The sequence below is a fragment of the Nestor notabilis genome, unplaced genomic scaffold (assembly GCF_000696875.1).
Source record: "Nestor notabilis isolate BGI_N333 unplaced genomic scaffold, ASM69687v1 scaffold35276, whole genome shotgun sequence".
Classification (NCBI taxonomy): domain Eukaryota; kingdom Metazoa; phylum Chordata; class Aves; order Psittaciformes; family Psittacidae; genus Nestor; species Nestor notabilis.
Window position 1 is genome coordinate 9,212 of NW_009932088.1, and position 23,261 is coordinate 32,472.

The 23,261-nt window shown below is 40.8% G+C and overlaps 1 protein-coding gene across 1 annotated transcript in view; it reads right to left on the reverse strand.

Moving 5' to 3' along the window:
• Positions 1-548: 548 nt before the first annotated feature.
• Positions 549-23,261, reverse strand: part of PHACTR2 (phosphatase and actin regulator 2) — a gene marked incomplete at its 5' end in the record, with an annotated part of 45,360 nt that continues 22,647 nt past the window's right edge. Inside the window, 8 exons of the mRNA XM_010016203.1 lie at positions 549-580; positions 4,304-4,380; positions 6,646-6,783; positions 7,804-7,865; positions 14,075-14,130; positions 16,177-16,333; positions 18,025-18,221; positions 19,438-19,972. Of these exons, the coding sequence (XP_010014505.1) occupies positions 565-580; positions 4,304-4,380; positions 6,646-6,783; positions 7,804-7,865; positions 14,075-14,130; positions 16,177-16,333; positions 18,025-18,221; positions 19,438-19,972 (1,238 nt within the window). The remainder of the gene's footprint in view (positions 581-4,303; positions 4,381-6,645; positions 6,784-7,803; positions 7,866-14,074; positions 14,131-16,176; positions 16,334-18,024; positions 18,222-19,437; positions 19,973-23,261) is intronic.

Sequence of the window (23,261 nt, forward strand, 5' to 3'; positions counted from 1 at the left end):
CTTGTGGCTTGCTGTCTTTCTAAGACAGGCTGTGGCCACTAAAAAAAATACATGCACAGTTGCTCACACTCTTAGTTTCTTTTAAAAAATAATTTCTCCCACTGGCCAAGTGCATTGTTGAGCAGTCCCATCTGTTCCACTCTTGTCTGTGGACCAACAAGTGAAGTCTGTCTTCCTCCACACTCTCAGTCCTTTTCACACTCAGTTACCCTCATTCACAACCCTATGAAGTCTGATGAGTTCCTGGTGACAGGCTCTCAAGCGATTGTCTTCAGCACTTCCTGACTTGTGGAGCTCCAATGAAGAAGTCCACCGACTCATCTGTGTGAGATAGCCACAGAACCATGGTCTGTCTTAATACTGACAAACACTTCACGTGGGTTCTCCTCCTAGGCAAAGCATTTGTCCACTGATAAAGATGAGGGCCACATCCTTCATTAACCTCAGGGTAAGCTGTAGCACACACTCATACTCGGTCAAATTCCAGTGCAATCTCAGGTCTTCAGGACTCAACGTTTTCCCCAAAGAAAATTGTTACATGAAATAGAGGATGTGGTTAAACAGTTATGGACGATGAAACCTGAAATGATAAATGATTAAAATACTTAGAATTACATTATTTCAACTGGCAATGACACTGATCCTCATCCTGCTCTGACAACTGTTTACTTTTCTTGCCTTAATAGAATTATTCCTGATTTTCCTGGTCTGCGTGGGATCAGTCAGCCCTATTACTCCACACTGTCTGTCTCTCTCTCTGCTAGAAAACCAAGCAGGGCTACTGTGTGTCTCAAGCGCTGGTGTCCATCTGCCTGTCCATACCCTTAACCTGCTACTGTGGTCCCTGGCACAGTTTTGGTGAGGTCAGCCAGTGCTCTTCCAGACACTGCTGGGGCATGGCTGGGCTTAGCACAAGCCAGCAGGCAGACTGGGTTTGGAGGGACACTGCCCTGTTTTGGGGTGGGGTGAATAGGTTAACTGTATGAATTTAAGCTCTGCCAAGCCTGCTGGCCTCAGCACCACAGAACAGTTTCCAGGCTGTTTTGTTTGCCAGTACAGATTTAGCCACCATCGCACCAACTATTTGGACACTGTCAGTAAAACAGAAAAGCTTTGCTAAGCCACAAGGCTTAAATTTCTTGGTTTCAATCCTTCTGCAAAATGAGGCTAAAAAAATTGTGGATTTTTTTAAGTAAGCAGCAAATTTTACAGCACTGCAGATGCTTTCCTCCCATTAACAGCAGCCAACTGTGACACAAGAAGGCCCAAAGACACCTCACTGTTTTTTATACTCTTAGGTAGGGCATGTACATAACTCCAGATTGACTGTATGACAGATAGAGAGGTGGGCTGCTCCAAAGGGTGTCAGCAACCTTTTCTATAATAAGTTAGGAGCCTACAGCAATTGAAATCCTAACTCAGCTTAAATGTCATGAATCCACGCAGAAAGGTAAGAAGGGCACCGATATCACATGCTCAACACATCTATCACCAGACTTCTAAATGCCTGTTTAAAAGGCTTAAAAAATATATCTATCGATGAAGTAGTAGAAGATGTAGCAGCTTTAAATAAGCATAGGTAATGATGCAGTGTATTAGCTGCATCATTAGTAGATTTACGTAAGTTTTTGTTTGGCACATTCTCTTTTGACAGTTACAGAGAAGAGAAAAGCAAACAAGCCACACACTCCCCCTGTAATGTGGTACAGTACAATACAGGGATGCGTTTCTCAAATAAAGGAGGTGTACACAAGAGCTGACATTCACAAGTATGCAGCTCATCTGCTAAGTGAGGGCACAGTGTACTGCAAAAAGGACACAGTTTCTGGATTTGTGTAGAACAATGATATATTGGACTATATATAGCATTTCCATTAGAAGCCTTTTATAAACATCTGCTAATATCCTCTTCCCAAACTTTTATTTATTTCTCTATTTTTAGGAGCTCAGTTTCTTGGATTCTGTTATGAAGTAACAGAAGGAGTCATTCTAAATTACTAGGAGTAGAAAAACAGTTCAACTGACAGTCATTACAGTAAGTGATCAACAGTGAAAAACAGGGGTTTTTCTTTCTCAAGCTTAGTATCAAATTTTTACAATACAAAGATATTGTAAATACTGACTATAATATTAAAACACCTTATATTGAATATGTAATAATATAAGAAACTACAAGCTATGAGCTATTTTTGTTTAATAAGTAGCCTCCTTGTCTCATTCTATCACAGAACTACACAAATAAGCCTTTGTTAACCAGCCAGTTAACCAGCTGCCAATGCAAGTGCCTTTTGGTTTGTATTCTCTCAGTGATCTTCTTGAAAAAAATTTAAAGATGAACAATTCATTCTCTGGCTCAAGCCTTTTGTCTACTGGTTTCTTAAAACAAATCAGTTTTGTTGTATCAATCCAAACGTAGTGGTGAACTACACAGTTTTTAATGAGAGGTCCCAGAGGAAATGGAATCTCTTTTTATTTTCAAAACTGCAATTGACTTAAAACGTCTGCATCCTATTCTGCTCTTAATTAGCTTTTCTCATGCTATTCTGCTGACTTCTGTGCAGTGACTCCACAACATGACCACTCAAAATAAAAAAAAAGGAGCTTGGAGGGGAAGCAGCGTGCGCCTGATTTCCCTCAGGTCAAAATTCTTCCAGGGCCCTATAGAATCATTGCCTGTACTTAGCACAATTTTGTTTTTTTTTATTCCATTTTCCAAGACCCTCCTCAAAACAAATGATAAACTTCTTAATTGGTTTGTCCCTCCACTGAATCCCTGAGATTTTTGGTTCACCTTTAAGAATCCAATTGTAACCAGTCTCAACTGTTCTCAGTTCTCATGAAAAAATATCCAGTTCTTTCTGTATGACTCATGCCTATCTGTACTTACACTTCTGTATCCAATGCAACTCAAAAAACGTAACATAAGCAGCAGGTCACACTCTCTCTCAGCATGCAGCCAGGTTTCTGTTCCTGCTCATTTTCCTTCTCTCCCTTGGAATGACCAATTTTTTACAGTAGCATTTTTATATATTCTAAAGAAGATATACTACCTACTGGCTGAAGAGAAAATGACATCAAAAGCCAAATGAAAATGTACATATCCATGTCTGAAGAGGAGATTTTCTAATGGTCAGAATGAGACACTAGATTGAAACCCTGATTCCTGGTTCATCTCCTGGCTTAGGTTTGCTGTCTGTGAAACTGGTTTGATTTTCTGAAAATTATTTTTCTTGCATTATATCCACACTGAAGTGACTTTACAGTATTATTAAAAATAATGTTTTGGTGAGAAAGAAACCCAATGAAGTTGTGAAATCAAGCAGTGATCTTCGTGATGGCAGAAATCACCAAACACGCACCTCCCACTGTGAATTTTCCTTGTGACACTCTCTTTGGTTAGAGGATTCACGCTCGCTTGCTTGGATCCTGAGTTTGATTGAAGCAGTAGCAGGAAAAGGAAGGTACCCAGTCCTGGGCAATTGTTCTTATTTGACTTAACTCTGTGTGGAAGTGAAACCAGCTATACTATGTATGCAATGTCAGCTGATCCTAACAGCAAGTTTTGCTTGCTGGTGGCAATTCTAAGCCTTTGTAACTTCAAATACCATGGGGATGGCAGAAAGTGCCTCCCCCCTCCTCCTAGGAATAACTCTGTCGAATCTGAAATCCTGCTAAAAAACTATGGACACTTCATACAGTTCTTTAAATAATGATGCTTCAGACATCATCTTGGTGCTATCCAACATGGAGGGCAAAACAAATCCAAATAAACACATTACAAGTAGCAGACAGGGAATTTTAAGAGTCTATCTTGTGTCTTACTGCCAGGAGCCTAGGTGACCTTTTGAAAGCTCCCCAAAACACTGGTTAGCTTTCCTGAAGTTCAACACATTGTCTAGTTTTCACTTAACCAAATGTATCTACAAAAACGTAAACTTTCATGAGCAAGGGAGTACTGGGAGTACTACCAGAGAAGAACATCCCTTACTTCATGCTTGAGGACTGTTAACTTCCATCTGCGAGAAATGCTGAGTCCTTTCAAAGGATTGTTTTTTAGATATCCCAAACGATCTTTTTCCATGTAGCAACTGCAGTCACCTTCACTGCTGTATCAGTTTGGATTCTGGGATGGCACCAGTAACAATGGGAATCCCAACAGAATCAGTGGTGAGATTCAGGTGGGATTCAAGGGAATTCATGGTAGGAATCCACGCAAGTCATGGCACAACTGCAGAGGACTAGCAGAAAGGCAGAGTGTCATTGTCATCTCCCCACTTTATGCAAGAAGAGGGATTTCACCTACCTGGTAAATTGCCGACTTTCCTCGTGTACTTCCATTTCTGTGCTTTTAAATTCATTCAGTTCTTTACGTATTGCTGCCTAATAAACAATAATGACACACACAACCATAAGAAATATGAATCTTAAGGAAACTAAAGAGTCTAAAAGGAACCTGTCCCTAGTCTTGCAGGTTCCCTTACAGTTCCCATTTTCCAGTCCCCCTTACAGTAACCCACACATTTCTGATCCCCAACATGAATGACTTTTTTCAGTTACAGCTATATGGAGCAGTAATACACTACAAAGAAACTCAACACCAACAATAAACAAAGAAACACCAAATCTACTGCAACGGATAAATCGACCTCCTGTTGAAATGTGGCACTTGCTACAGACAAAAATGGGCACAGGACTGGATTACTTGGACAGTCACCTGCTGAGCATGCAGCCGGGGGGATCCTACCTTCAGGCACAGCCCCTGAGGAGCTGGTGAGTCTCGCTGCCTGCACAGGCACTGTACACACAGCAGGGGCCTCCTATCTCCCCGCTGAAGATAGGACTTCAGGAATGCAAGATGAATAGCATTTTTTCAAGTGGAATTAGTCACTTGTTTTGATTAGTTTTATGTAAAATTATGTGAAATATTTGGACATTTCAGGTTTGAGTTTTCAGTTGGCAGATACTAAAAAACAGCAGAAATCCAGCACACTTTTTAAATGCCTTGTTGCTTATGTTAATAAAGTGATAAGCAGTTTAATTCATAAAGCGTTGGATATAATTTCTGAAATATTCTAATATATACTACAAGGGCTTCTGTTTCTATGCTGTACATTTTCCTACCTTCACTGTGCAACGAAACAACAGCTTATCTTTACTCATTCTTTTCTTTCACCATTTTTAATAAAAGCCATATCATTTCATTAGTCCCTAAAGAAATCTCATCTGGTGTGCATGCCTTTCAGTGCAGAACAGGCAAGCAGCATGATAAAATTACAGCATCACCAGACTGCTGTCTCATATATGAGAAACTTCATTTTAAGCAGGGGATGGTTCTGTTTAGCCACAACAGGATGCTTACAGGAGACTGCTGTAACAGCTAGGAAAGAAAGAGCTATTTCTGAGCACCAAGTGAGCAGCAACGAAACCAGAGCTCCAGCTCCGTAACATAGTTATAGTACAGTTTTCTGCTCCCACTGGAATTAGAAAAATGACTTCCCTGGGAAAAAGGGCAAGGGATTTTCCAGTCAACCAGGGGTCTGCTTTTTTGCTCAGGCCAACAAACATGGGGCTCACAGAACCAGCCTTGGGCACCTGTTCACTACGAGATGAATTGAGATTAAAAACTGCTACCCTAAAGTAGGTAGGAAACTCCACTGTTTCTTCTAGTGCAGTTTACCCTGGTTTAAACCTAGGTGAAAGGGGACTTTCTGAGTGCTCTAATCTCCCACAGACTTCATAAGGACTTGAGAGTGCTCAGCACCTCCCAGAACCCATATCTACAAACACTTCTGGGTACATTTTTAATGTCTCCACCTTGACTTCATATGAGATTCTCCTTTGATTGTCAGATGAGCTGGCATTAATATCAAAATACAAGCTGAAATAAAATCAGTGCTTCACAGTACATATCTAAAAGATAGTGGGTTCTTGCACATATCAGTTCTCATGCCAAGCACATCTCTTAGGATTTCTGTAAAAGCTGGTTCTGACCCAGTGCTAAAAGGGCTGGCACTTTTTGACACATATCCTACACCTTTCCTTTTATGAAGTGGTATAGGAGGGAAATGGGAGAGTATTTTATGATACTCTTTGACTGATCTGTTTTTTAAAAGAGAATCACAGAATCATTTGTCTCATCCTTTGTGGTCAGGCAGAGGAACTATTAACTGCAGCATGTTGGAGGCTGATTTCCCAAGAAGGTGTGCTGCATGCACATGGGCAGTTCCCGCACTGATAGTTGTGGCCAAGAACTCTTAAGAGGATGGAGCAGCCTCTCCCTTTTTTCACTTCAATGAGTTGCAAAAGTTAACTCCTGGTGGTAGTGATGCAGGCTTTTGCCTGCAGAAACCTTGCCTGAATCCCATGGGTAATAGCTATCTTTGCTAACAGTGTGTACCTACCTTAGTAAGGCTCTAAAAATACAAGAAATACTGGCCTGAACTGCTGTAATGGAGGTGGCAAATATGCTCTTCATAAACGCCTGAGTGGGTTTTCACAGGTGCAAGCAGTAGATGCACAGCAGTACCACGACAATCTCACTGCCTCCATCAGATGCCAGAATTGAGAGGACCACAAACCACAGGAAAACCCCCCAAAAGAGACAGATGCAAGTGTTTTCTTATAATCTAACAGTTTGTCCCTTGCCTTGTCTGCGGGAGTTAACCTAGCCCAAGGCTTGTCAGCACGACGGTCATAATCCGGAGAATCCGTGACCTCCACATACTCATTAAATCGAAGGATTCTTCTTGCTTGAAGTTCAGCCACTGTAGGCCTCAGGCTGAGCTGTAAGCAGGAGGCAGAAAACAGTACTTTTAGTAAGATGAAATAAAATAAAAGAAGAGGGTATGATGTAATCTCAAGAGAACTTTAATGGTATTTCTAAATAGGGTCACTTTCAGGTAGCTATAAAAAGGCACCACCCTGGGAGTGCTGCACGGGAATGGGGAAGCAGCACAACCTAATTTCTTCCATTATAAAAATAGCCTTTGTTGGGCAGGTCACAGAGAATCATGACAGTTATCCCTGGAATATTAATTGTGACTTTGCAACTCTCACACCGTTTACCCCACTAGGCAGTAGTCCATTTGCATTAACGATTACAGAGTCTGCCGTGTTCAACCATAATACTGAAAATAAGCAGGATTTGGAGATGCTGCCTAACTAAAAAAATTGGATTTGAACATGTGGGGGTTATTATGATGCCAAATTGTTTCAGTCACCTCAAAACAATATTCACTTTAATTAACTGAGGATGATCATATTAAAGAAACTATTTTTGCAGAGAAGGGCAGACTAGGAATACGTATGAAAACTCCCCCATCTTGTCCCAGAACAAACTCCTGAAGTCAGGGCAGCCGATCCATCCATAACTGCTTTATTTCCAGGACAATTAGTGCAATCCCACCTGCAGTGGCCAAAGCAGTTAGAAGAATGGTGAAGGAATTTCTTCGGGCACACATTGCTTTGCTGCCTTCTCTGCTGCTCGATGGAAGAGTGGATCTACAGGTACATCTGCCCTTGAACATGACAGCAGTGGTCATGCTCACAGAGAAAATACATGCCATTTCTCTTCCCTGCTTACATGGACAAATATTGAGCATGGCCAGACTATGTATGCTTTTCCAGATATGGGAAACTGGCCAGGATGGAGTTTCCCCCAAGGTGGACTGGGCTTGTACTGCTTTTTAAACAGATTTCTTGTCTGGGGGCATGAACTGATGGACATTTGCAGTAATGTATATACATCAATTCTTAGAATAATTGTATGTACAAAAATATACAATACAAAAAACACATCATCACCTTTCTACTGAGTTTACGTTTTATTTCTCTTTTGGCTTCCTGTTCCTCCTCTTCATTTTTCTCTGTTTTCAGAAGAGATAAGAAGGAGTGAATATTTAAGCATTAGAACTGCACATACTGTATTTCTTTTGGTTGAAAGCTTCATGACTTAAGTCCTGGCCCTTGTTTCCTCATATTTCTGGGTGATCCTACCTGCATTGTCTGCTTTTTAGAATGTGTGTGCTTTCATTTCTTTTCCCTATCCTCATTTCCCCTGATTCTGCAGACATCTCAAGTCACCACTGCGGGTCAGGAACACAGCAAAGATGAGGCATCTGTCATTTTCTATGTTATGGCAAAGTAGTACCCTGAAAGAGCTGCCTGATGTTTCAATTACTTGTCCTAACATTAAAATCACTGTTGCTTTTACTCCCGACACTCCTCCTACTGACTTTAGAGTCTAATTATTCATAAGGCTCAAGAAAAAAGTTTGCTCTGAGTAGCTGAATCAGCTGAATGTCCTCTACTGCTACAGGATGCAATGAATCAGTGACAATTTGTTTCACCACCATTTGTTAGTGCAAACTGGTTTTGCCACTTTAATGTGTTTCTTCTGGTTTGATAATGCGGGCATATGATTCAGCACTCACGCCCTCTTGGTTAAGGGCCACTAGCTAGACCAAATGAACAAGTACAGCAGAAAATGATACATGCATTTTTTTAATGTATTTGGGCATGAGACTGCAATATACTTTTAATGGATTTCTGTGCTAACCCAACTTGATGTCGTGAGTGAAAAGCACACTTACAAAGGCATGTTCACATGGACTCAGCATTTTTAAAAGCTGATGTACACTGTGAAGAATATTATTTGCCCTTTCAGCCCACCTCTGATGGTTATACGCAATGTTAACTTTGTTGTGGCTGAAATGTCCCATCTAGAGATATCTGTAAAATTCTGATCCTGTTTTCTTCATGGTTGGGGGTTATGGATTCCACATTATAGTTCAAGGCAAACTATAAATTTAAAGGAATTAATTTGTCTATTGTGGGTGCAGCCAACCTGTATAGATGAAAAGGCAGTTTTAAATCCTGGTAGTCCTATTTGCCCTGTCTACTATGGCCAGCCTGCTGCGTTAGCATAGACAACCTGGCTGCAGAGGAGTTTCTGTATCACGACTGATACACTAGAAGCAACACTACGACAGGGCACCTCATGGTACTTGAAGATTTCCTTTGCTAACTCAGAGGCTCTCATGCAAGAAGAATACAAGGGAAAGGGGAAGAGAAACAAATGACAAAAAAAAGAAAAAGAAGAAAGCTGCAGCAGGAAAACGGAGATGGCAGCCAAAGACCTGCTCTGTGAGAAGAGTCCAACACTATCCCCAGGTTTCCATCAGCAAGATGCAATTGCACAGGCTTGCTGCCAGGATTGGGCTGGATTTCATGTTGATGGTGATTTTACTGAGATACTGAAATGAGGATGTAGTTTATAGTTTATTAACAGCTTTTCTCATAAATGGTGAAGATAAGGATGGTCTCTTTCCATAGAGGAACTGTAAACTGACCGAAAATGAAGAATGGAGAATTAAAGATTAATCTATATTTTAATTTTAATTAATATATCTATCAATAAAAAAGTTGTGTGTACTTAAGGACTTATGACTTTAAATGAGAACTCTTTTTTACATCAACTTTGCCTTACAAAATCAAAAGCTCTCTAGCTGTTTTAGGAGAGGTAAATCATCTGTAGGCTTTTGGTTAAACCTACTGTGTTTGCAACCAACAGACATACTAACTGAGGTAATTAAACAGAACCTATTAATTTGGGGTTCTATTTAGCTGGGAATCATTTGGCATAAAAAATTTTGTCCCCTCATGAACTGAGTAGCTTAGGTCCTACTTCAGAAATTCTCCAGTAGCAAACATAGCAGAAAAAAATGCAGCTGGATATACACATCACTGTACTGTCCTTTTCTTAATTTAGTTTGTAAAATACAATCTGCATTATTCATATCTTGACATTTCGTTGTTATCCAAAACCACCGTGTCTCTTAAGATACCTTAATAAGACAATGTAAGAAATAGTGGCTCGCACTGCTTAATTCATACCTTAAGAAACAACTACCAACAGCACGGTCACCTGAAGTAGTTTTCTGGGGGAGGATAAAATAATTCAAAAAAGTTGATGTGGACATTTAGGAAGGCTGGAGGTTAGCTACCTATCTCAAGCTGTAAAGCTACCTCCCTGTGGGTACCAGATGACTGCACGAACAGATGGCTGGACATGGGAAACCACCTAGAAATGGGTGATGAGCAAGGCCATCATCTTAGCTGCTGGGCAGAGGATCCAGGCAGTTCCTGGAGAAGGCTGTCAAGGAAAGCTGGAAGCCCACCTTTTGGAACACAACTCCAATAGGAAGCAGCAAGAACTTCCTTCACTCCCAAGCAAAGCAGGAGACAATAAAACTCATGGGGAACAGTATTCTGTATGAGAGGTTAGGGAGCGGGAAGGGTTTTACACATCCAAGTTGCTTCACTTCTAGGAAAAAACTCAAGAGCTAAAGGAAAGGGACTGAAATCTGGTGGCTGCTGCTAAAATAATCAATTTGCTGGTTGGCAAATGGCCCTCCGTCTATGGCACTGACTCGTACTAAAGCACCTACTTTCCATCTCCAGCCTGCCAGGCAGTGTTGCTTTAAGCTTGGTGCTACAGAAACATTCCCCTGATACAAATTCTTACCAACAGTAAAACCTACAGTGTATTTTTCTTCTCTTAAGATAAAAGTTTTGAAAGTTGCCACAGTGAGTTAAGAAGATGTGTGGTGCTAAAAAGAATGGGTCTAGTGCTCCTGCTTCCTTCAGGTGCTGTGGAAATTCCAGCTGGAGGGCCAAGTTTTGGCTGCAGGTACAAACTGACTCACTTGCCCAAACAGGAACGCATTAATGCATAGGAATACACTCTGACTGCTTTCCACCTTAAAAGCAGATCTAATCTGTGTGATGTGGGGTAAGAAAATATAAACACAATGTTCCCAGCTGCAAGTCCCTTCCTCAGATGTCCTGCTGCTGCCGTACTGGCAAAAGACCAGCACAGCAAGCGCCCTTTGCTTGCAGGAGTCCTCAGTTAGATCCCAGCAAAGCTATAGTTTTCCTCCTTCCCCGCCTGCAGCTCCTAGGAGGTCAAACTGGGATTGAACTCCTAACTGAAGCAGTTCTGTTTAGCATCACTTATCGTGGCCTTCAAATTAAACAAACCTTCAGTCAAAGCTGAACAGGCAGCTTCCCTGACATCTACACATTAGTGCTTCTGCAATTTTTGCCATATTACACCTGGCCACCACTTGTTCTGTGGGATATTTGTTTTGTGGCAGAAGGGGAAAGGAGAATAGAGAATTGTTCTGCCTGAGGACTGCTCCGTTCTTGACCACAAAGTACTCCCGCAGTGTAAAACCAAACTTTCCACTGTGTCCCTATGGGATTAGCTATGTTTAGACTTCTCTGTGGGCTTGCAGGAAAACAAAGCGCTTGCCTCTTGCAGAGGTCTGGAACACACAATGTGGTTTCTCTTTCCTCATTTTACAAGCAAAGATAACCATTAATATTCCTTAACGAGCTAACCCCTGTTTTCTACAAAGCCAGTACTGGCAGGCATGCAGGTGCATAGCACAAGAAGTTCGCTGTCCCTCACAAATACAGGAAAAAATACAGTTATCTTAATCCAAAATTCCTGGAAGAATAAAAAGGTTCTTTGCCATAATGCAATACTATAAATACTACTGGCTCAAAGCCAGTACACAAGAAACTTGTCTTTATTAAAAACACAGGGCTTTATCTATGCCTTCAAGTCAACTCCTGAGTTATTGGAACTTCGTTTTAGTGTGGGAAGACTCAGAAGTCTGAATAGTTTTATCCAAATTGTTTTTATAGAAATCCGCTGGCAATGTCTTACGATCACACTCAGCCACAGGATTTTCAGTAACTGGTTTATCTGGAAACGTTGTCTAAACAAAACTTCCTTCGAGACAGATTTTCTCTCTAACTGGAAATGCAGAAAAGGAAAAAATACCAACTTCTGAACTTCATAAAAGATTTGAGTTGAACTTAATCTTGAAGTAAACTTTGCACCTTTATCACTTAGCATAACCTTAAAGTCTGATAAACATTACTCAAAATACTACTTTCAAATATTACTTTTCCTTAGCTGCAGTTTACAGACACACTTAAAAATAGGAGGAAGGAAGCTTTATGAAAGAAATCCCAACTCGCTCACAAAAGCTGCCTACAATGAAGGCATTTAAGAGATGTAAACATTTTCAAACGATCCACAGGAAGGGAATGTAATAATTTTGATAAAAAATATGACTGCCCTGGAGCTGAGAGAGAACGTGCACCCTTAAGGGGCTCTGAGTCAGACTCACCACAAACCCAGGCTTGGTTTAGTTTCCTTTGCTTTTACAGATCACTATCAACCCAGAATATTTTATATCTTGGTGATGAACAAAAAGCAGTTTTGGATTCTCTATGTGCTTGCCAATGAGTCTGTGATTGCTTGTGATTTATAACCTTTATTTTTTGCTCTCCCTTGCCTCTTTAAGACAGCCCCCTGGCAGCAGCAGGGGAGGATGGTGGGAGGCATTGAGTGCAAAGCCTGCTATGCTGCCAAAAACTTAAAGTAAACAAGCTGAAACAGGAGAAGAAATCTATTAACTGCTTTCAAGTCTTGAGCTACTTACTGCAAAATCAGTGAATGGAATAAACAATGGCAAAAGGGATATTAAATACATCACAGGTTCACTGCTAGATCAGTTATCCTGAGATGAGCAAGACAGAGAGGGCAGTAAGGAAGCCTAGCTGGTGCTCCCAGCTCAGTGGCCATATCCTGGCCCACCAAACATGTTTTGGAATTACCTTTCTCACACAACCCAGCATGAGTGGTTTGTCATATGAAAAAATGTTTATATTTTATCTTCATTTATCTGTGCAATCTGTAAGTTCAGAAATTATAGTTCTAGAAAGTCTATTTACATTATGTGTCGGACAGGAGTCCCCTGACCCCTCTCTTGTGCACCACAATCCATGAACTACAGCTTCCCTTTTCAGTAAGATGTGGCACTATTTGACTTATGAGAGCTTGGACAGCAGCACTAGGATTTTCTTAGCATGGGTGGTTGCCTGAAAGGCAGTAACTGCTATGTTTCCTTGATTTGCTGGCCTGAGCAGGTGACAGAGTGATCAGTCCATGGATTTTGTCAGGTAAAGAGCCCATTTTCTTTACTTCCATTAGCATGCTATGCTCCACAGTTGCACAGATGAACTCTAAACTTTTCCAAACAGTTGTTGGAAATAACAGCATTATATCCGCTCTTTCATCAAGTGTGGAAAGTTCTTATACCTTAAGAATAGATAAGGTTTTTGATTTGTTGCTATGTGTCAAAGATTTGCATGTGCATTTTCTTTATTTGTTTCTTCTACTTAGGCACCACGTACTAGGCTACCCTTGCAGAATGAACGCAGGGCTGGATGGAGTCGGGCATGGCAACTGTTAAAAGTATGTGTTTAGGTAACATCCGTAGTATGGAAAGATTCATAAAGGAAGAAGAAAAAAAAATCCTGTTCTGAAATATTTGACAGCCTCAGAACAAAACCAACATAAGTAAATGGAAGAACAGGCATATGGGGTAAACATCCAGTGCACTTGATTCCTCTGTCCCTCACTATTTAAATTCTAAACTTAAATTTTTCACCAGGGATAATATGGAAGTATTTAATCAATGGGAAGATATTCACTGACAATGTCTCATGCAGGTTTCAGTACAGAAGACATATATGTCAGAAGTGGATACGAAGGCTAGCATGCTGGTATAGTTGTATACCTGTTCATTTTCCCTTAACACTTCACCTTTCTTCTTTCTACTCCTCCTTCCAACCTCTGCCCTTATATCCCACCTCCCACCTCCTACTGATATTCCCTACTCCCTCATAAAAATTAGGCACAAGTTTAACCAGCCTAGAACTACTTCTAAGGGGTATCTAAGTCATTCCTGGTGTTTGGAGCAGCTTCAAGAAGTGGGATTGTGAGAAGCAAAATTTGGCACACTGAATATACAGTTTTCACAGCTACCATTACAGGTTAGGATATATATCTAGTATTGACATATTATTTTCTAGAACATAATTTCTCTCCAGTTATGGATCTAACACTGGAGCAACAATGACAGGCTTCCATATGAATCCAACATATGTTCACTTTCTAAGTAAATACTAGCTGAATCCTGAATAAAATACTTACGTTTCAGGATATTCCTTTGCTCAAGCTCTTCAGTTGTAGGCCTCTGGCTAAGTCTCCTGTAAGAACAAAGTGACTGATTTAAAACCAGATGCAAATAATACATTATAATTTTTAATACAGTTTAAAAGGTGTTCCTCATATGGTCAGGCTATTCTTTGCCAGCAGAGGTGTTCAACAAATCAGGTAATTTCCAGACAGTTAAAATAACTGTGCATGTAACCACAATACTGAGTGGCCATTTGGTTTAATATATGTACTGTTGCCAGTCAAACACATAAATAATTGATACCGGCATAATATTAAAGAAATCGTATCAGCAAATTTAAATTCCTTATTTACAATAATAATTTTATGAAAAAATTCATAAACCTTTTTTGTTCCCAGGCACCATCATTATGATAAGATGTGCAGTCGTAAGATTATTCTCAGATATTTTGAATGAAAATCCTATTCATTAAAAAACCACCACATGAGCTGTGCATTACTCACCAATTACATACAACTGGGAGCTTTACATGAATCTTAATTTTATTTAGTTACCTATATAGTAACTGCCATTAAAAAAAAATAATTTCTGGATTGTACAGCGGAGAACATGTTTGATGTTGTCTCTAAGTTTACTAAACAAGTTCACTTGTTCTCTTGAGAAAAGCAGCAAGAAAAAACTCAGCAGCAAGATTTATTAAAATATTATTATATTAAAGATAGATGCTTCTCTGTCCAGCAAACCTCACACTCTTCACTATGGATTATCTTCAGCTTCTGATTCAAACCATGCTTGGACTTTCAGATTTGGTGGGAAGGACTGGCAGGTTTACCACGGGTGACCAGCCCCTGCTGTAGGAAACCCCAGGCAGGACCTGACCTGACTCTACCCAACTGTGGGAACAGGTTTCCCAACAGACCTCGATGCTGCCAGGTGCTGACCACCACGGCAGGAATTTTTAAGGAACTGGAGTCAAACTTGGTTGTGATTTCAGGCACGAGCACAGCCCTGGCATGCATGGACACTGCCTCCTGCCACCCCAGCTTCCTGGCAGAACCACCAGTGTCCCCACACAAGAAGTTCAGGGCAGGAACCAGAGCAGCTTATGCAGTTCAAGCCCCTGAGGGACACTGACAAGGAGGTGATCAGAGCTGGGATTCAGTCAGGAAGGCAGAGATAACAGCCATGCCACTTTATTAGCAGAAGAAAACTGACCCCTGGCCTCTACACAATGGATGTGTCACTGTTACGGGTAAGGGATGAAAGAAACGATGCAGCCCATCATCACAGAGCAACTCAGCTCATCTTCTAAGTGCTGATGCAGGGCTGTGGGACTCTACTGGAGCAGTACTGGCTGGACTACCCAGTATCTGGAAATCTCCAATAAGCACAGGACATCCTCCAAATCTATATGGGCATTTCTGAGCACAACAGAAACAAGGACAGGTCTGGGAAAATCCAGACATTTTGTAGTCTATTCTCAGAGACCATGAAAGCCAAAATTAACATTTATAAGGATTTAAAAAAAAAAAAGGCTTGTAAAAATGCAAGTGAAAATTTATCTTTTTTAAGATTAAGAGAAAGTTAGTCAGCATGAGAAAGACATGCCTCAGAGGTAGGCACAGTAAACAAAGTCTGCCTCCTTCCATTTCTTTTGCTGGAACCAGCACATGAATAATGAAAGAGTTAGAGAACAAGAGGAGGACGGGGAGGGCATGAATGAACATGCACAGGCATGCTCTGTGTGTCAGGAACTACTGTTCTGACCAAGACGGGTACATATAAGTGCAAGTCTTTGCTAACCAATTTAAGAAAAAGGTTGAACCATGGCACTTACTACTATGGAGTCACTCTTATCCTCTTCCTCTTTATTCTTTTTTTTTTTTAACCAAACAACCCAACCCCCCCGAAGGTCTCAGATTTGTTTTCTGCAGGACAAAAATGCATTATTGACATTTTAAAGTTTTGTGAGAAATAAAAATACTATTTTCCAGACAGTTGTACCACAAAGATACTGCACTGCCTATCGGGCTGCATTTAAAACTTGAACCCAGTATTCTCGATTCTCTTCCTCCATCTCTGCCCAGTGAAACCACATTTACCCTGCAACTGATACCTCACTAGCTTTGTTCCAATCTGATGTCTGATTTCCTGCCTCTCCTCTTCAGATGTCCGCTGCAAGATGTTTTTGTCTTCTAATTCTTTCTTAGATGGTCTGTTGCCAAGTTTGATAGCAAGAGTATCCCTACGACGAATTTTACTTGCCAAAGAGCCTGAGGAAAGGAGAAGGGTAGATTCAGTTCATTCATACTTAGGTTACAGACACAAACTCTGAGTAAGAACTTTAATACCTTCCCAAAGCAGCCATGTTCCCACATGCAGAAGAATTTTAATTAACATCAAAAGAAAAGTAGTTTTAGCTCAGTCCACAACAATAAAAGCTGAAAGGCTTGGATGAAAAAGCTACTAGCCAAATTGACAGAGGAGTTTTACAAACATCACTTGTCATCTGTGAAGCGATAGGATAAAAATGACAAATCTATACTTAAGTGTCTTTGAAGTCTGATATGTTACAGGTTGGTTTATTTATCTACTTAGTACATCTAGCAAGCTGTTGCTCTTTTTCTTCAGCCTTATATGGTTTAGTCTTGTTCTGTCATAATTTCCCCGACTCTTTCAATCTTTTTTCCAATCAAATACCACTTAGTTCTTGTATAGTGCTTTTAGTCTTTAACTGATTTGTAAATTAAAACAAAAATACAGTTTAGAAAAGTGCTCTGAGTGCTTGTAAAGTGACCTAGACAGGAACCCCCAGGCACTGAAGCAATCTGTTTGTCCATAAAACAGAGACAGCAGGGACACGGGCCATGCAATTTTGTTAGTCTTAGCTACAGCCAGCTGTGGAAGCAAGAGTATTTTTTATGGCCTTTAGTCCTTCCCTTGTATCTTGATATTCTGACTGAGGGGCCTACCTATGCCCTAGGTTGGCAGATTTTCACCACATAATGCAGTTTGGTAACACCACAGGCTCCCACCTCTCTTCTCATAAGACACATGCTGCTGTCTGAATACATGATTTTTTGGTTGCTACCACTTTGGATTGTATTCAAACCAGATGCAGAACTGCAGAAACTTCAGCCTCTTGAGCTATCTGGCACATCACCTTCTGCTGCACCAGTGGCCAAGGTAAAACTCAAACATTAATTTTCCCTCACTCCCCTTTGGTACACAGCACTCTGCTTTCAGGCAAAGGTGCGGCCATCGGGTGAGCTGGATCAGAGAACTGATCCTATTGAAAATCAGCTCAACAACAGCCACCGCTGCAAAAATAAACATGAGCGCTGGCCTAAGGGAAGAATGAACAGCTGGGAGCAGGGATTACGCAGAAGGTGGGCAGGACAACCCCCTTCAGCAGCAGCAAAGACATCTGCCAAATTAGGGTGATAATATAGTCATGATCCCAGATGAAATTTCAAAGCTGTAAAATTAGATGTAATCCACTGTCATCTGTTCTGTCTGTTAAGGTGCTCCAGTGCTTAAAACATCCTGATCAAAGAGGAACAAATGACTTTGAGAGAGTGAAGCTGCTGACTGATGGGCTTCCTCTATTGTCTACCAAAACCTGTTACTCCCACAAGACGCTCTGGGATCTCTAGTGCAATTCAGTTGAAAGTCACACTGGTGTTTTAAGAGTAGAGCTCAAGACATGGGTGAGCCATTGATTTGGCTCTCATCTGTGCAATGCTTGATCTGCTCTCACCCTTGCATGGGTCCCAGAAGGTTTCTGATCACAACTGTCTGGGAGAAGTGGGACAACCATTTCTCTGTAGTGGCAAAATACTAAATCATCTAAACCCACCCCATGCAGCCATACCTCTCTTTACTTCACCCTAGCAAGGGACAGGCATACTCATGTAATGCAGTGTGAAAAAGGTAGCGTGCAACTTCTTGGTGGGATGCTTACTTTCAGCACTTGCATTATCATCATCATCATCATCATCTGTGTACAATATCGGCCCATCAGAGTCTGAGTCGCTGCTGTGGCTCTCTCTGCTACTTTCACTCTCAGGAGGAGCAGCAGTGTCAGAAGCCTCCTCCTCTACCAGCTCAGAATGTGCCCGGTCAGGTGCCTCCCCTTCTTCATCTTCTTTGGTAGCCAAGCTGTTAATTCATAAGCAGACACGGTGTCACATTAACGCAAGCAGCACAGAACACAAATGGGAGACAGACTGTATAAGCAAGTATGAAAACAGAAGTTCTGTTATTCAAACTAACCTCTCTCTTTCTAAAAAAATTACATACATAAAACATAAATAAATTATGCAGATGTGTACATGTATCTGTATGCATGTATGTTACGAAAAAAGTTGCAAATGATCTGGAATGACGTGCTGCAAAGCCTGTATAAAGAAAAATCCTAATTCTATTTTATTGCTAGCGGGACCAACAGTACATAAAGGCTACTAAGAAGAGAAAAACAGCTCTTAAAGCTGGGGTGAGAAGAGCGAGCCATAGAGCAGATAGGAATGCAAAAGTTCCTGTTCTCGAAGCCTATTTCTATTTATATTAAATACAGTTTTACTGCTGTTGAGACCAAAATATTCATGCCCATCGCTGATGAATATGGAAATCAGCAGCAGAGTGCCCTTCTCCTTCAGAAAATCTTTATGTAAAGGAAGAACTAAGTAAGGGGAGAAGTAGTACAGTAACATAATGCTGACACAGACGTATCAGCAAGAATTTAAAGGAAAGTCTTTGGGCCACTGACATCTAGACTAAACCCTCTTAGGCTGTTATGAAAGTTCCTGTGGCAGGGAAAAGACAGATTAATAAGCCAGTTTTATTTGCTGCCAAAAATGTAATTATGACCTTTCTCTTGACTAGATTTTATAGTATCTGATACTTAGACAAGCTACTTAGTAAGGCCCAAAACTGTCATTTTCAAGTATGCAAGTAAATTCAGCTATTGAATTGAGAGTTTTAGCAGTGAGATACTTAGATATCCACCAAAAAAAAAAAAAAAAAGTAAAACCCCCTTGTAACTCAGCAGCATTTCTTGTTTGCCTTAATGAGTAAGAATAAAAGTGTTATTAGCTACTGGCTGAACTGCTGACCACAGTGGTCATATTAAGCCACACAATGATGTAGGAGGCAGGTTATAAGCAATGACCTTCTTGGGAAAAATGAGGTACACCAGGTGAATGGCTCAAAGGCACCAGCAAGGAACAAACAGAGCTGGGATGCAACACAAACTGTTACCAGTGAGCAGAAGAAACAAAAGAGATCCCCGTGTGCCTACAGCATCCCTTACTTGAAGAAATGTGGCTTCCTTGGCTGTGGGTCTTACCATTCACCCATGACAGCCATAACACCTTACCTCTTTGTGTCTCCTCCACCAGCATCTGGACCACTGTCTAGGGCATGGTTCTCATCTGTGCCATGCTCAGTCTGGAGAGGATTAGTATCTGATCCGGGGACAGCTGGCCCTGCTGTGCAGCCATCTGACACATCCTGGGCATCTGAAGAGACAGTGGGCTGACCAGAGCCAGCAGGAAAAGGAGGTGGAAGTGGAGGTGGAGGAGGGGCAGAGGTGGGAGGAGGGGGGACAACAAGCTTGCTTGCTTGCTTTGCATCCTCTGTTACTGAAATTAGTATGGAAGGTTGCTCAGGCTCGAGTTTTTTTGCCTTTTCTTCCAAACTGTTGGCTGTAGCACCTGAGGGGGAAGAAGCAGCTCCATCTGGCACTGTTCGTGGGGCTGAATGTTTCCCAGTTTTTTTCTTGCCCCTGGGAGTCCCTGATGTGCTTGATTTGCTGGAAGTCTCCTTAGAGGCTTTAGGATGAGATGATGTGGATGGAGATGGTGATGAAGAGGACTTGGAGACTAGCGGTTTTTTCACATGAGAGGAACCAGCTAAAAGAAGAAAAGAAAAACCCTTTTACAGTCTCACAACTTTATGATTTTTGCACCATTCCTTTTGCATGGATTGACATGTGCCAGTATTTAAAAAATACACTTGATACTTCTACAATCTACCTATGTGCTTGAGACGAGTAAATGTTGCAGTTCAAATTTTACCTTTAAGACGGGAAAAACTGAAACCATGCTAGAATCATAGTCTCACCCAAGAACAGTAGAGAAGATCAACATTACAAATGGGTGACAGTTTGATTCCAGCACTCTGCATTGGCCCATTACAACTTGCCTGGACAAAAAAAATCCACTATTTATTCCCAGCGTATTTAGTGCCCTATTTAAAAAAAAACAAACACTTGCTACCAGACAGAGAAAACTGTGTGACCTTTCCTATTATGTGAATTTTCATCTGAGCACTAGGAGAACACCATGATTTTCCTTATGTTTTTCAGTGAACACCTCAGGACCATTACAGATATCAATTACTTTTCACAATGTTATGGCAAGTGGTGTGCTCCTAGTTAATGGCAAGCAGCACAGGCACAGCAAAACAAGATGTACTTTCAAGGCCAGCTGGGCATGTTCATAAAACAGAGACAGAAACCTCTGATCTCACTCTGCAGAAATGCTCTCCAGAAGGGAGGAGGCACTGAAGGCCTCTTGCATGTACTGGGAGCTTTCATCTTACCAGTGACCAACTCGGGTAGCCTTGAAAATGTAGTGAAACAAGGGTTTGACACTAGCTGTACAAACTGGCCTGTGATGCTGCTGTTTAATCCTGTGATACTTACCATATTGAAGTATTTATGTACAATGCCCAAGTTTGAAAGAGATTTCATCCAGCCTGCATGCCCATGTGCATTGAAGCCACATTTCTGATTGCTGTGTTGATGCACCCATCATCTGGACTGGGAGCTTCAAACTTCTGACTTTCATTTAAAAAGCAATAAAAATGACAACCATCTTATGATCCAGTCCTTTTCATCAAAATGCATCCAACTCAAACACTTCTGCTGTAGTAAAAATACATTAACCTCCAGAGAACAAATGAAAGCATTATAAAGCTACACAGCAGCCTTGTGGCTAAGCTTATCGAGTCAAACAGAAAGCTGTAACAGAAATCTCCTTAAAGGCCTACTTTACTTACAAGCATTTAAATAAAAACAAAACCCCAGCAGATTAGGATAGGCCCAAAATACAGATACTGGCCATAATAAGCTCACAATATAAAAATAGCTTTCACAGTGAGAGTGCTTTCAGTCTTAAAGATGGAAAACAATTCAAAAGACACATTATACTGTCCTCTTCTGTAGCTGAGTGTATGATTTATAAACAGAGTGCTGTGAGGCTTTCAGTGCATCTGGAAATATCCACAGAAACTTCAGGCAACTCACTGTCCCTCTCTGTGCTGCAAGGTCACTGTAAAGGGCACTGTACCGAATCTGATACTGCACTAAGCATCCACATCAAGTGCAAACCACTGACTTAACTTACCAGCAAATCAAAAGGAAGCAAAGAAATGGTACAGGCAGCAGTTCCTAACTGCAGTGGAAATAAATGGTGGCTCCTACCTGCATATTATTTAGCAGAAACCTCACTGTATAAGTGCATGGTAGTGAAAAAGGGCTCTGATTCTGATCCAGCAAAGCACTTGAACACAGGCTGGAGGTCAGCAGAACCAATTACATTCTTACACTTAAGAACTCCAGCATAATACAAATATACAGCCACACTATAATTATTGCTGGGAAAATGTCAAAAGATGTTTCCATTGGAAAAAAACTTAAATATTCTCAGAACCTTTCTGGACCTGCAATCAGATACAGAAACTGGAATAATTTCTCCCAAGAAAGACCCTCCTACACTTTCACATGGGTCAAAAGTGCGATGGTAATGTTGCTTTTGACTGGGCTGGCTGACAATTTTCTGTCATGCCTCTTGGTCAGTAGAAGATTTGAATTTTGAATAAATGAAAAATTTCACAGCTGTTATTTGCCTTTTGGCACATGTCCATGCTTGTGTTCAAGTTCCCTTCTCCCAGTTCCACTATTTCAGTTTGAAAAGCTGCTGTGGTACCCTCAGGAGAGTACTGGCTCAGTTGCTACTAATGTTCCTTTTCTCCTTCACAGGATGGATCACTGGCTGCATCAGGCACTCACTTTCACAGGGATCTGAGAAACCTCCTGTACTAATGCTGCTCCCGGTCAGCTCTACTTACAAAGCATTGCCTCACTTCAAATGATCACAATGTACTTTTAATGTTGGAAGAAATTACCGGAAGAATAGGTACTATTTTATATAAGGGATACATGGATGTATTTTACACCACTATGGTCACAAGCATTGCATGATGTTTCAGCAAGGCTACTAGAAGACAAATCTGGAATATGAATGTGTATGAATTTAGGAACTCAGATACCTGGGAGTTTGTTACCAACCACTGGTCTGAACATTTCTTAATGCAACTGGTCATTTTATTTCTGACACGTCTGCTGTTACAAGGTTCCTTCAGCTAAGAAGAACTGAGTTTTCCAGCTGCATGTGAAATACAAGCAGCAAATTCTGGGTTTTCAAAATGTTTATTCTTGTGGTCATCTGATGCAGTAGGGACAGTTAATACCAAGTTAATGGATATTTCATGGCAGAGTTATTACTGTAACTCTAGCAGTCTTGCAATGTTTTCAGTCAGTCTTCTTCTGCATGCTCCAAATATAAAACATGCCAAAATCTACAAGCTACAAAGAGGTATACTTGGAAAGAAAACTGGAGGGACTGAAGGGCTTTCAAAGACTGACAGAGGATTGAAAACACAAGGCTTGTATTAGTTCGTCAGTCATATATACAGTCCATTCATCACACTATTGCTTGTGTTCAAATTATACTTGCAGGTTTTAATTTGGTCATTGTCTAAATTACAACTATTCAAACTCAAGATCAGTGCCTTAAGAACAGCCACCTATAATCTTCAATCTAGCATCACTGCTGAATTTCGGTTTAAAGCTGTAGGGATAAACACATCTGCTATGTGCCTGATGATTGACATTTTCCATTTCCAGTGCACATTTAGAATCACAGTAAGCCACCAAGCATCTCGGGGAAGCCTGGCTATTTCTAACGGTTATAATTCTTCTTCTGTTTGTTTGGTTTGGTGTTTTGTTTTGTTTGTTTCAAGTAAAATAACTACTCCTCAACAGCCTGTAAAGATGTCTTCAAAGTTCTATCTTTTACCTCTCTGAGATCTTATAATCTTGGCAAATTAATTGGAATAGTAGATATCTCAGAATAC